Source organism: Amblyomma americanum, chromosome 8, assembly GCF_052857255.1.
Source record: "Amblyomma americanum isolate KBUSLIRL-KWMA chromosome 8, ASM5285725v1, whole genome shotgun sequence".
Classification (NCBI taxonomy): domain Eukaryota; kingdom Metazoa; phylum Arthropoda; class Arachnida; order Ixodida; family Ixodidae; genus Amblyomma; species Amblyomma americanum.
Window position 1 is genome coordinate 12,816,716 of NC_135504.1, and position 14,288 is coordinate 12,831,003.

The 14,288-nt window shown below is 45.6% G+C and overlaps 1 protein-coding gene across 1 annotated transcript in view; it reads left to right on the top strand.

Moving 5' to 3' along the window:
- Positions 1-10,750: 10,750 nt before the first annotated feature.
- LOC144102152 (fatty acid synthase-like) overlaps positions 10,751-14,288 on the top strand; it is a 43,300-nt gene continuing 39,762 nt past the window's right edge. Inside the window, exons 1-2 of the mRNA XM_077635468.1 lie at positions 10,751-10,939; positions 13,072-13,398. Coding sequence (XP_077491594.1) covers positions 10,801-10,939; positions 13,072-13,398 — 466 coding nt within the window. The 5' untranslated portion in view covers positions 10,751-10,800. The remainder of the gene's footprint in view (positions 10,940-13,071; positions 13,399-14,288) is intronic.

Genomic DNA, 14,288 nt, shown 5'->3' on the forward strand with positions numbered 1-14,288 from the left:
TCTCTCTCTCCCCCTCTCTCTCTCATGTTTACTCACTGAGATTCACTCTGGCAGCACTACACGCAGTCAAGGAACAGCTTGAAACTTCACTGAAATCCCGACCCGCAGCTTCGGTGCGTCTGCCGCTCTGCGGCTTGTCGACCCCTACGCTGCAGCACCCCCCGTGTCGCCACGGTCGGTGCGTGTACTACAGTGCCAACATTACATGTACGCGCTCTGCGTCGTGGCGGGCGGAGAGCGTGAACAGCGAAAAACACTCTTTCACCGTGCGACAAACATAGAATAATACAGCCGAAAACGGTAAAGCCGTGTGCAAAAAAAATTAGTGTGCCTTTATGAAAACTTCCACTTTGCTTCAGCATTATTTTCATCTAGGCTTTCTTCATCTGGCCTCCAGCCTGACCTTTGAATTAGAAAGAACTTTTTATCATTTCAACTGTCTTGCAAGGTACCCCCCATCCTGTCAAAAGTGTGTAGCACAGGAGTGTGCTTCTGAATCTCACCGTGTGGTTTCGTAAAAGAACAAAAGATCTCTACTGTTCTAGGTGTTTCGGGAAGCCCAACACTAATTTTTAAAATACGCATTTTGAGGGGCAATAAGGCTTTTGCGCCATAGTAATTCTAGTGTCAAGTTGTGCCATCCAGTGCAGTACGTGTCACGTGACTTTCCCTGCCGATCTCGCACATCGAGCTCGCCGCTGCTCGCAGCTCTCCCGGTGCCAGCCGCGGTGGCCGAGGCGTGGCAGATAAGGTCACGTGGCACATGCACCCCGGAGTGACGAAAAGATACTCGACGATGTAGATGGTGCTTTCACAATAAAAAAATGTACTTCTAACCTCGCCCTACTCAAACGACCACTGCTATTTCTAACGAACACATTTTTCGCGTTCTCCCCGGCTATGTCCCATTGCTTTCGAAGCAGCCTATAGCCACGTCGAACAACTGTAGGTTCGGCGAATCGCGACTGCCCGAGCAGCTGCGTTAAGATCGTTTGGTTGGGGTATCCCACCTCTAATTTTTTTAAATATTTTTTTCCACTTGCAGAAAAGAGAGGAATGAGTCCCCCTGGGGAAACGAGTAAATAATAGCTAGTGGTCGTTGAATCATTTGCAATGAATACTTGTCGAATCAGTTCCAATGAATACATTGTTCTCACTTCGAGTTATTGAACAATTCGCTCTCGCCCTACCATAAGCTGCCGTCCCTGCTAGCTCAGTTGGTAGAGCGACTGCTCCGATGAGGCGGTGGTCCCGCGGGCTCGAACCCCGGACCAGGACGAAGTGTTCTTTACCTGCGAAGTTTCTGAGAAAGCTGTACAGCCTTCCTTTCTAGCCGTATTGCTGCGTATGTGAATTGAGTTTTTTTTTTGAGGACGTACTGGAGCATCAGTCCCAGATTTAAAACCGGATCGCCAACGTTGAGGGCGCGAGTATATAGCACCATTGTTTCTAAACGCCACCCTTATTCTATTATTAGCGAAAGGAGAGTAGTGCACCAGCGCATTTTTAAAATGCCACTTCTAGGATCTGTGAGAAAGGCGATGTGCATCTGAGAAAGCAAACAACTGAAGCCTTCGTCAGAACATCAGCTGATAAATTCTCTTGGAGTCATTACCAAAAATTAGAAAGCGAGGAAGCAAAATTTAATAAGGCTCCTTTGTGTTATTTATTTCTCCTCCACAGTGTAGGGCAGGCAACCGGAACACCCTTCTGATTAACATCCCTGCCTTCCCACCTCCTCTTTATTTCTCTCTCTCTCAAACATAATAGGTTCTGAAAAGAAGCGGGAATTTCTCAAGCGACGCTTTGAGCAGTTGAAGGATCGGAATGTTTTGCTCTCGCGGGACATGTCCTTCGAGATAATTGTGCTTGAAGAGACCAAAAGCAGAGGTGAGCGCGCTTTTGCAGTAGGAGACGATACGTGCAACTCTCGGAACTCTGCCTTCGCTTCTGCCACGACTTTATCAGGATTAGTGCACGCTCTTTGTTACCGTCGCGGGTATCGCTCGGTGCTTCCAGCAGGAGGCCGAATAATGGCTACGTCATCGCCGGTAGCGTCCCTGTGGGTGCATCGCGTGAGGTCTTGGGTTTTCCCGCCTTATGACGAACTGAGGACCCGCGGGCTGATGCGTGGACCTCTGAGAGAGCGGAGCCAACACCGCGGGTAGTTTTGATCTCTTGAACCTTGTAAATACATTGCGTTACGCCTGTATGCTAATGAGTAGGCGTGTCATTAGAAAAGAAGAGAAAAATTTACTAATAAAATACAGAATAAAAAGCACAATCCTTTCGCATTTAAAGCACGTAAGCAGTCTTAAATGTCATCCGTAATATTTTTTTTATTACAGCTCGAAGAACGCCGAACGATATCAGCAGGCCGGTGACATCGTTTCATGACATTCATTGCAACTGACAGCACGTGCGTCAGCCTTTCTCAAATTAACCGATGTTCTTATATTTTAACGCTTGGAAATTAAAAAAAACAGAGAGAAGCTCAAAGCAATCCGGCAAACGAAAACTAGGACAAGGTTCCGTTGATTTTTTTGCAGACCTGCTTATAGCGTGCGGCAAGCCCCGCCCGAATAAAAGCCTTTTTTTTTTGGCACTTTTGTTTTAACCTCTCACCGCAACATTTCCGGGCCCATTCTGAAGCTGCAGGGACTTGTAGTCCTTTAAATGTGCCACAGGTGTTGTTTGAAGGTGTTCGGACAAAACATTTCAAATGGAAGCAAACGATATGATTTGTTTCAAGGGCATAACGATTTGCCTTCTAACGAGTTTCTTGTGCAAGCGCTGAGTGGAACATGACTTCGTACATTTTTGATGTCCGAGGAGCCACTCCAACTTTCCACCTGCATCAGATGACGTCAAAGTGTACTTGTCTATATTAGTGTGACCTCAACGAACCCAGTTGTTCACGGGAACAACAAGAGCTTATCAGTGACGCCAACATCATCAGGAATGTGGCAGTCCAAGTTTGAGGGTGGACTGTGAGGTCAAAGGTCACTTCAGCTTTGGCGCCGACCAAGACAAAAACTACCAGCACAAAAACGTTTCTAATTAACTATTAACGCCTGCGAACTGGTGTTTTGGGCTCATTTGCATAATCGCTACGTCCTTAGGCCTCGTTTTGAAGGCGAATAAATAGACACCTTAAAACTGCGCACCTAAAGCCCTTTAAAAAATTCCCAGTGATTTAAGAGCTGCGCTGCCTAACGAAGACTAGGGGTACACACGGACAACAAGCCCCGGTCAACGAACTGCTTTTAAGAGGAAGCAGACGTGTTACAAGAGCCGGAACAAAGTAAAACGATGCTGACACTGGTTATCGCACTAACAATTACCTCCAGGGTCCTTCCCGGTGTGAGCTCAGATTGGCTTTTGATCTCAGCACGCTACCTCTGTTGCCAAGCTAGTGTCGCAAAATTTAAATTTTAAATGCTTTTCAATGAGCAATTGACTTCAACTAGGTAATGGAAACAATATCAATGTTGCGTGACGGATATCACTTGGGGATTTCTACAAATAGAAGGGGCGGTCACTCTGAGCTCTCAGCAAATTCGTGTAATGCTCCAGCCAACCGGCAAACCACTTTCCTCAGCTGCCGCAAACACAGAGGGCAGGATGTATCGGGAACAGCTGCCAACGCTCCGCAGAGCTCGGAATCAAACGCTCTGCGAATATTCCTCTTAAACCCCAAACGCACCAAATAAATTTACTTCCAAAGAGCTCGTCCTAATTTTGAATGTGTACGATTACTTGAAGGGGCACGAGCCATACGAGAGCAGCAGTTCAACAACCGCTCACAGCAACAAGGCTAAACCACTAGCACGTTTCTTGTTAAAGTTCGCCGTATTGCTCTCAGTTTCAATTTCTGTACGTCGCTTAATCGAATCATCAAGGACCGTGTTCTTTGGAGGCGTATGCGCCAGAAGAGTGCGGAAACAGATATAAGCAAAAAACATTTAACGTTTGAGGAAGTCGAAGCGTTACCAAACCCTATACCTAAGCCGTTGAAAACCATGCTGGAAGAATCGTGTCAGACTAGGTGCCCTTGCTTAAGCAACAGGCTCTCCAGCGTACGTCGTTTAAAGCTTCCAGCATAGGCAAAGCGACTGATAAAAAACGTACACTACTTTAAGGCCCAGAAGGCCAACTGACTGTAGCACATCAAGCGGCTGGGAGAAAAACTGGGAACAACTCCCCGTTTCGGTTTCAGGCGCGCAGTTCGGATGCTAGCAATCGCCGCGTTTTGATGGTGCATTATTTCAATTCTAATTGGTCTCCCGCTGTTTTCTATATTGTCTGGTCGAGAACAATGAAAATAAATTAGATTTCCAGTGCTCTTGACCGGCAATTAAGGCAGATGCGCGACAGCCTTTCTCTAACAGTGGCATTGCAGAATAAACGTCAGGTGTCTTGTGGAGTGCAATTTATTTTCTTTCGTATAAACACAAAAACAAACCGATACACTTGGTGTCGTCATTTTGGACAACATTAACCTCGTTGCGGGTTTCTTGTGCGTTAACTGTTATGGCATCACAACAGACAGCAGTGGTTGTTCCCACAGTACACCGTGAGCTTAATAAGTTTAATTACGAGCAGGTGTTATATTGATAAATATTACACCAAAACTGCGAGAACAGACGAAACGCATGAAAGCCGCGAAGCGATGAAGTAAAGAACACGAACAACATGACAAACCTCGCATGCGGAACATCGATGCACCACATATAATACTACAATATGAAGACATCTCTCATTGATTTTCAAATTTTCCTCCATTCCCCGACGTTGTTATTTGCACCCTAAATGCTAGATGTAGAGCCGACTGCGAGTTTAGTTCGACAAAATTATTTGATACCGGGGTGGCCACAGCACGGACTCCCAGCCAGACGCTCACAGAATGCCTCCTGAGAGGACTGACAAAAGGCTGCGGGCGGCAGACAATGGAGTTCAGCAGTTCATTTTTCACATTAATTGCAGTTTTCGCCATAAGTGAATATACACAAAACCATTTGTAAGCCCCTCCTTAAGTAATGCCTTCGGGCCTTTAAGGACGAAATAAATGAAATGAAATGAAATGATCCTTCTGGGTACAGCGCCACGCGTTGGATGTGGGCGGCAGCGAATGTTAGTGTCGGGCGGTCAGGCCGCAGCCGTCTTGCTAGGAGCTGGTGGTCGTCACCAGAGTAAACTTTCAGCCTAGAAGGTCATAACGAAATTTTGCCGAACCAAAAAACGGAGTAAGGGCTTCTCTTTCCAGTTGGGAACAAACCTTTTCAGCAACTGAAAATGGGCACGACAAGGATACCGATTGGCCTATGGACGCCTCCGATCACAAAGAAAACACCTGAGACGACACCACGCAGGTGAGCATCACACTCTAGTTTCCGCTCGATCGACGGATCAAAATCTGCAAGAACTTGTGTTGGTATGCTTTTATGCTGCAAGTTTGTTTACTAAATTCATATCTTCTTTCCTTACTATCACTATAGGGAGCATGACTTTCATTAGAGATTTGCAACCGTTTTTTAGCTCTGCCTCGTAAGCTTTCAAAGTTTCGAAAACTCGGTTCTGCTCGCCACTGTAGCACAACTTTTCCGCTGTGCCGGCTCATCACGCAAGGCTCCTAAACGTCCGCTAGAAAGTCGAGTACTGCAGAGTAGGTCAACCCCTTTGTATTCAACATGTTTCCTTTGTTTTGTGATATAACGCCACAAAGTCTCGGTCTTAATTTCTACAATCTCCCTCTTTAAAATAAGTTTGAAGGATTTCGCTGAAGCACTCGGTATATGCACAAAGCGTAAAGAACAGCATTAAGATGTATGCAAAGCTACGTTGCGCCAAGAGTGTGCACACGTTGCGATTAAGCCATGGCATCCCATTAAGCCCATTCTGTCTTTCGTGAATTGACTGAGTATGTAATTTTCTAGACGTCGTGAACGCGGTTTAGGAGCGCTTTATTACATGTGGAAAAGTTCTAATCTTAACAGCTTCGAGCTCTCTGGTTTGATCTTCTTTACTGTACTAGATTTTTGATGTATAGTGCTCTAAAGAGCATTAAGAGCTACTGCGTGAATGCTTGAATATAGTCGATGTGCTACACACGAGTTCGTATTGTTATGTGTGTCGTGTATTCCAGTTTACGATATTTCAGTATACTACTATAAATGGATTGTTTTTTGTTATTAAATGTACACTCCTAGTCAAAATATACAGCGCAAGGGGTCTGCTTGCGAGGCTCGAGTTGTCAATCCTCCCAAGCTCTGGGTTGCTAGACATTCTAGGGAAAACCGCTAAGCATCATAGAAGTGAACCCCTTGGGCTGCACATTTATCACGGGGACTGTACATTACGTTCTTTCTTTGTCGCTGCTGCAACGCAACTCACAAAGAAGGCCCTTGTGGTTTCAGTATATACTTTGTGAATAAATTTCACAATTATCAATGTTATCATTTGTTAGGGCTTAAAAAATTCAGAGCATGTAGACGCGTGAAAAGGCGCCTTCGTGATGATTGACGGGTTCTCTGAACAGTTCGCAAACATTCCTGCAGGCACCCAGTCGAAAAACGCAAAAGCAAATTTTGTGCCCTCAGAAAAAAGTATTTGTAATGTTCGTGGCCATGAGCTTGTATTAACAATATAAATTTTTGTAGTAGCAAGAAAATTTTCTGTTGTTACTACAGAAAAGCACTGCCTAAGTACACGCTACACTAAAGTACTATAGGAAAAATACATTACTACAGAAAAATGCTACAAAAAACAGACAAATTTGTCATTACGAAAGAACGACAAAAACATGTCGTATGTTTATTTTTGACAGTATTCTGTCGCTTTTAACGACTGAGGAGCTATAGCAGTGCACACAATTTAGCCCCGTGTGTTCGTTTAGCGCAGAGAACACCATAACATTTCGCAAAAACTTGAGAAGATAAAGCAGCGCCAGGACAAAGCAAGCTCTCATTATTGCCTTCCAACCGAGCCATCGAAAACGACGTGCCTTTGTGGACGCACTCACACCATATGTGCTGAAACGCTCGTTCGCAGCTGTTCTGCAATTGTTCTGTGTGGTCGGTTCCGTTAAACGTTGTTTATGTTTTTGTTCTTTGCAGGCTCTCTATTATTCTCCTCATTTGTTCAACATTATTTTATGTTCTGAATAGAGCTGACCATTGGAAGTGCGTAGGTATTGCTCAACTGTAAATGCTATCTGAAACCACTGACGGCTACACCATATACACAGCCGTACTTATACATCACTCACTGGTACTCACCTGCCAATAAACCAATAGTGCAAAGAATTGCCAAATATACCACTAGCGAATGGAATGAAACCCCCCAAAATTGAATGGTATCTAAGGCTATTAATTGGTCTAGTTAGTTTACGGATGTCGACATGGTAAACAGACAAGAACCAGAAAGATTCGGAAGGACACACGCTAGGCTAGCAACGTCAAGTAAATATGCTAAAAAGGTTTTTTTCTTCTCTAGAATTCAAGGAATGTTTTTCTGTAATTGTTGCGCCCTGTGACGTGTGTTTGTGTTTATGCCAGAAATATTGCTTTCTATTTTTGAGGTTCGTTCTTGCGATGTTCTTTCTTTTATGTATCTTATCACAATGTTGTGTCATGACAATACACCTGCATTTTTTATTATTTTGTACTATCCTCCCCCTCTCCCCCTCTCCCACTGTAATGTTCTTTATGGCGCTGTAGGTAAAGTGATAAATAAATAAAAATAAACTGTTATTTTATTACGGGACGGGCATGGCATCACTGCAGGCAGAAACTGACGATCCCTGGGTAGTGTGGTGCGTGTAACGTGCATTCCGAGCTTATTTTAAGTTCATTTTGCATTATCTCTCACACGAGATTGCCTTCAACTATGTACAGTCGTCCACACGCTTGCCTAGAGAGCGCAAGCCGTGAGCATTGCTCTGCTTTAATCTCAATCGCCACTGCCAGATGCGCCCGATACAGCTTTTAAAATAAGGCAGTGGCTTAGCTCGGCTATGCCAGGATATATGTAGCGAAAGCAAGTGTGAAACTCCCCTGTTGGCTTTGTTCACATATTCCACAACGTATGAAGCACAGGCATAAACGTGCAGTATGTCCTGCAGGTCCATGTTTGATTTCAGCACCGAGGCTATCCAAGGTTTGAAGGGGTCGTATCACTCTCACGCCTATACTCTAGGCTAACGGCACGTTTTTCTTCGGTTTCTTGAGCCCGCCGCTGAAGTCTCTTGGTCGCATTCCATCGTTCATCACGGGCCGTCTTCAGTGAAGCAGGACTCGGGTCTCTCTTCCGGCTGCTGTCGCTGCTGCTAGCGGTCGAGAAACGTGCCTGTCTCGTGGCGGCATATTCACGGCGGCGTTTAGCCAGTCGTTCGGCGCGCTGTTCGTCTGTTTCCTGGGCAATTCGTTTCCTCTTCATCTCGTTCCGCTGTAGATTCCAGGCCTCCTCCAGCTTATCAGAATTGTCACTGTCCATACTGTCGCCTCAACTGTGGTTGCGGCGCACGCCAGCTCTCCTTTTCAATCCTGTGAAACGTGACAGCTGCGTCGCGCATGCGACGCAGCTGTCACATGTCACGCGACGCAGCTGTCGAAGCGAGCGGATGCAAGCGCAACGACGAGGAACGCGGTGCCACGTCCTACCAAACGGCGACGGCGTCGAGCGGCGCGGTGTGACGTCATGCCAGATGGCGCGGCGAGCGCGCGAAGCACAGTAACCTTCCGCAGCGAGGCGCGCGTTGTGACGTCACGTGCCTCCATGGAGTACCGCCACGGCGAAATCGCGAGTTTGCGGCCAATAAAGCATTCGCTTTAAAAAATGAGAAGTGCTTTCCTTTACAGCGGAAAGTAAGGCTTCCGACGGACTACGAGCACTACTTAAGGGCGAGGTCGACGGCGCGAACTCTGCACAGTACCCTCGGTCACAACTTCGTAAGCCAAAACCGTGACACGGCGCACACTTTGTAGATTCCACAATAGCGGCATATGAGCCTCTCCATCAATCCTGGGCGCCGGAGAGCACTCCACACTCATACTTGTTCGTCGGGCTGGTACTCGACTCGTAGGTGTCGTTTGTAGCGGAGTTCATCGGCCCCCTGTTTCCACCTCATGTGCGTACGGGCGGGTTGGCGTGCTTCCCCCGCGTGTTTCGTTAATTCCTCACCCAGCGAAGACAGCATACATCAATCGCAGGAACGTCACTCGCGCGGAACAGAGACCGAAGGAAACTTTTTAAATTGATACAAGTGGTCGAGTGGGATCACGGTCGTGTTTTCATTGTCTCTTTCTTCAACCTTAGAATGTTAGTTCCCGCTTTTTAGGTAAACAGATGGAAAATTCTTGGTGCAGCGAAGTATGCCGAATAAATCATCAATTCTGGGAAGTGTATAATGTTGTTTCTAGTTATAGTCATAAATTTCGTCTAATCTACGCAAAATCGCAGTCTCACATTCTTCTTCTACACCACATGGTTATAAAAACTGCCATGTCAGCACTTCAGTAGACGTGGTTTTAATAATCAAAAAAAGTTTCCCCGGTTCACGATGGCTAACCGTTTCGACATCAAGAGTGCGCAAACCCAGAGGCAATGGGCTCCTGCGGTGTTGTTGTTCGTTTTTTAGCGTTGGCTAATCTGCGCCACCTCTGAGCAAGCTTGAGAAAGGATTTTGCAAGAGTAAAAATATAAATGTAAAAAATGTATGGCAAAGCTCGGCAAGCCGACTCTTTCGTCTTTATTAACGTCACAACCAATTGAAATGGAAAAAGAATCACATTAAAAGTATGTCTTCGAATGTTACCGACAGTGTTTGGTAAGGTTAGCTTTGTTAGTTAGCTTTGGCTACCGCGGTAACTGTGTCATGTAGAGTTCTCACTGTAGAAACACCGATGCTGGCGTCTGCAGAGGTCTGCGAGGGCGGAACGTAATGCCGGCACAAGCGGAGCAGATTGGCGGAAATTTCGGCAAAAATATTATAAAACTGTTGCTTGCCGTAAGTGAATGCGTCACAAAGAGGTAATGACCTCTAAATCGCTTTAAATTTTTAGTTTCGGGTATTTACACTGTTCTTAACAGCACGGCCGGCAAGAATGTTTCGCATTATTCGCGACTCCATGCATCTTTGTGTGTTTGTATGCGACAGTATGAGTGTGTCGATGATTCGCCTTGTGTTATAGCCTTTGCGAAAAGAAGGCAAATCTTAGTACCATAATGGCGACGTATAACTTTTGTTCGCTGGTGCGACCAACTGTGCCCGGCTTAAATGATAGCGGCTTACAGCTGGCATTGAAGGATCTCTCCAAGGCAGCTGTCTACATACAAATTAGAGCACAAGAGGATTTTACCAGAGAAAGCAAACTCTCGCAGCTTGGCAGGTGTTTTCTCTTCTATATAAGGCGAAAAGTGAAAGCCACAAAGAGTTGGCAGCTCTTTTTCATTATAACTTTCTTAGCGTCCAGAGATGCACAAATAACTCCCATAAAGAGAAGGTAACGACCAAAGTCTTTTGACGGTGCACCCTTTCTATTATTTTGGTTTAGCGATATAGTTAAAGGTAGTTGGAGACAGGTGCGCTCATCTTGGTTTTGTTTTTGTTGTACTTATAAAATTTTACTACTTTTGTGATAGCTGGACGAGGTTTTGTGGAAACACATAAAATTCTCTCTATCATCGCCCCCCCCCCCCCCCCCCCTCATGTTCAGTATTAAGATATTTCACAGATTGCGTATGGCGCCTTGTTGGTGATACCGTAGCCAAGATATGTGTTGACTGACTTTTGACTGGCAAATGGCTGGGAACAAGGAAGATATTGTGATTACGGGCTTCTCAGCCCGGTTTTCTCAAGCTGACGACTTTTCCGAGTTCAAGAGAAAGTTGTACGCTGGAGTCGACTTCATCACGGACGATGAAACGCGCTGGCCTAAAGGTTTGTGCTCCAACTAAACCGGTTCGAGTTTATTATTTACGTCCAGATTTACGTAATCTGTAGTGAAAAAAATTAACTTAAACGTCTTGCGTCCATTGCACTACAAACGTGCTAAACAAATTCATATGTTTCTTGTAACTTCATCATCGCGGTGCTCCCAGAGCTACCATTCTGCTAGCAACAGCAATGTAACATTTGTATTACAAAGTGGGCGCAACGATTGAGCTGTCTAGAAATATGCCCACGCATCTTAGCCCCCTCTACACAAAGGCGGAGCTGGATGAATAACATGGATAAGAGCACTGCAAGCAATCGTCGCTTTGTTGAGGGCACCCCAAGCAGCACAGTTAATCGGCCCAATACTGCAAACGTATCGGTGATGGCCGGTCTTACAAACGACCAGAGTGAAACCATCCATTTGCAATATTGGACCGATTACCTGTGCTGCTTGCGATCTAATCAGGCACCCGGCTTGCAGGTTAAATTATACCTTCCTTCTTCAAAAGAGCAGCCACATGTAACTCACGGTAACTCTTACCCATGTGTTCTCCTCACACGTGCGTCCCTGGAGCCTGTGGCTGACCTAGGCGATTGACAGCATTTCCCTTTAGGCTGTGAAAGCCGTTCCTGGTTAGGAGGCGATGTGACAGCGCCAACAAAGACAGATAAGCCATGTATCCTAGGCACAGTCCGTCATGCAGCCATTGCTATCGCAGATCAGTTTACCGTTAAGGCAAAGCAACATGTAGAGCTCTCTTCGAGATAAATTTCGTCTATATTGCCATCGTGACTTGTGCTTACCGAAAGGTCCCACAGCCTCCTGGATCCCAAGGACAATGTGTTCCAAGATAACCTCAGCTAAGGAGCAAGTGAGGCAGAGTAGGGGAGCTCTCGTGAATGCATCATGCGAGGCCGTATCGGCTGAGGTGACCAGTTCGGCGTATACACTCGTGGACTCTGAATGTGGTGTAAGAATAGACGATGACAGTTATTTCCTTCCTTGGTAAAAGCGTGAAGTGTTATGAGACGTATTTTTTACTACTTTCCTAGCTTACTAGAAATTGCGCTCATCTCCCACCCTTCATAATTACTTATTAGTGCGAAAGTTGGTAAAAACAATAAAGAGCAAATAAAAGCAGTCACGAGAGAAAGCAAGTTCTTACTGGCCTATATTCTGGCTGCGCAAAACACATATGTAGATTATATCCGCACGCAATGCTGGACGCTAGTCATACACCTACATGTAAACTTCATTTTTAGGCTTTCATGAGACAGGAGGAAACTTCCGCAAAAATACCGAAAATCGAATTATCGGCACGACCAAAAAAAAGATATAATAAAATATCCCACAGTAGCAAAACCTTTTTCTTGAAAAAATCTCGAATTGTTATTGCTTCTTGGGTGAACTTATGTGTTAATATCTTGTACAGTTCAACCAAATGGCCCACTACCGCACGCCGTCAGAAAAACCAGCACATATGTCCTCTAGGACACCCTGAGCATCAACTGTCTCCCATATATGCGCAAACACACAGCAGAAAAGAAAGTACACCCTGCGTATAAGCACATGGCCTAATGTAAGAAGAGAAAAGGTTCCGAGATAAAATGAAGAACTCTGAGAGCATGTTCTACCATGCCCATGCTACGAAAAGAAAGAAAGCTATGGAGCGTAGCTCGAACACAAAAGCGTGCAACTCTATTCTCTTGGCCACTTATTACAGTGTTCAATAAGGCGCCTTTAAATTTCGTGTTAGAACCAGCGGCACTTATGCTCTAGCGGTGAGACTACTCTGAATCGCTCAGCTACCGTCATCATCGCCCCATCTCCGCCGATCCGTCCAGAAGTGAACTTTGCATCCTGTCTGAATTAACGTAAGTTTAGCCAGGTCACTCATAGTTACCGAGAGCTTCACGCTATATTATAGTAGACAAATTTGAGAGAACCTAGAGGGTACAGAGGGGGGGGGGGGGGGGGGGGGGGGGGGGGGGGGGCGAATAATCCACTTTCTCAAATTAACGGGTGTGGAATTAAGCCGGTTTTTCTGTGCTTTGAAACGAATGATTTGAAAATCGGTCTTCCACAAACTGTCAGCATCCCTGGCATTTTTAAATCTATCCGTATTTATTCTCAGGTCACTTGGGCCTTCCGGAGCGAATGGGAACGATCCGTGACCTGTCCCTCTTCGACGCCCAGTTCTTCGGGGTGCACCCTAAGCAGGCACAAGTAATGGATCCCCAAATGAGGCTCCTACTGGAGACTTCATACGAGGCCATCGTGGATGCGGGCTACGACCCGGCTACTCTGCGCGGCCGTAGAATCGCTGTGTTCGTCGGCTGCTGTGACTCCGAGTCGCACGAGGCATTCAACTTGGACACGGACAAGATCGACGGATACGCCTTGATCGGCAGTTCGCGGACGATGTTCTCTAACCGTCTCTCTTACGCATTCGACTTCCGTGGTAGGTTTCTTCGCCGTTTTGATTTTTATATGTTCGTTTTCAATCATTTGCTGTTCTTCGTTATGAAACAACAGCGCGAATAAGGACGGGGACGCAAGTGGAGACGACACAACGAGCGTCCTTGCTTTCGTCCCAATCCTTATTCGCGCTGTTTTTTTCATAATGGACCGATACCAAGTCGCCATCTCGCTCTTCTTCTGCTTTTCTTCTTCTTCTTCTTCTTCACCCCAGGTATATGGCACATACCCACGCGGGGGGATTGGCAAAGGTGCTTTTCTTTCTGCTCCTTCTTTCTTTCTTTCTTTCTTTCTGCTTTCTTTCTTTTATGCTTCTTTATTTCTTTCTTTCTGCTTCTTTCTTTTCTTTTCTTTTTTCTCTGCTTTTCTTTTGTGCTGCGTATTTCTTATCGCAAGCTATTGCGAATCGTAGCATTTCCGAGGTGTTGCAATCAACTCACGACCTAAGAAGCTTTATGCAAAGTGATGAACACACCTTTTTTTTAATCGGAAGCGTGTTTTGAGCGAGTTAGTCAGTAATTTTTGTGGGCTGAATAGAATCAGGTACACGACCCACAAACGACAGCAGTCCACGTCGTTAGTTAGCCACAAGTCCAGGACGCTCCTTTGTCGCATCCCTGTTAGTTTTGTGCCACGCATTCTACTAGTATGGACACATACATCTTTGCACGCAAACGCAGATAAGTCGTTGAGAGTCGCACGTTCTCCTCTAAGCAAACTTACTTAATATCTAGTGGCTGGTTTGTGCGTTCTACTTTACAGATTGTACACATTGCTTTCGTTGCTTTCATTACGGCTATTTAGCAGAAGGTGACATCAAAAGGCAGCGAATGTAGTGAAATCAGAGGGCAACAGTTAGAAAACTGGCGCATC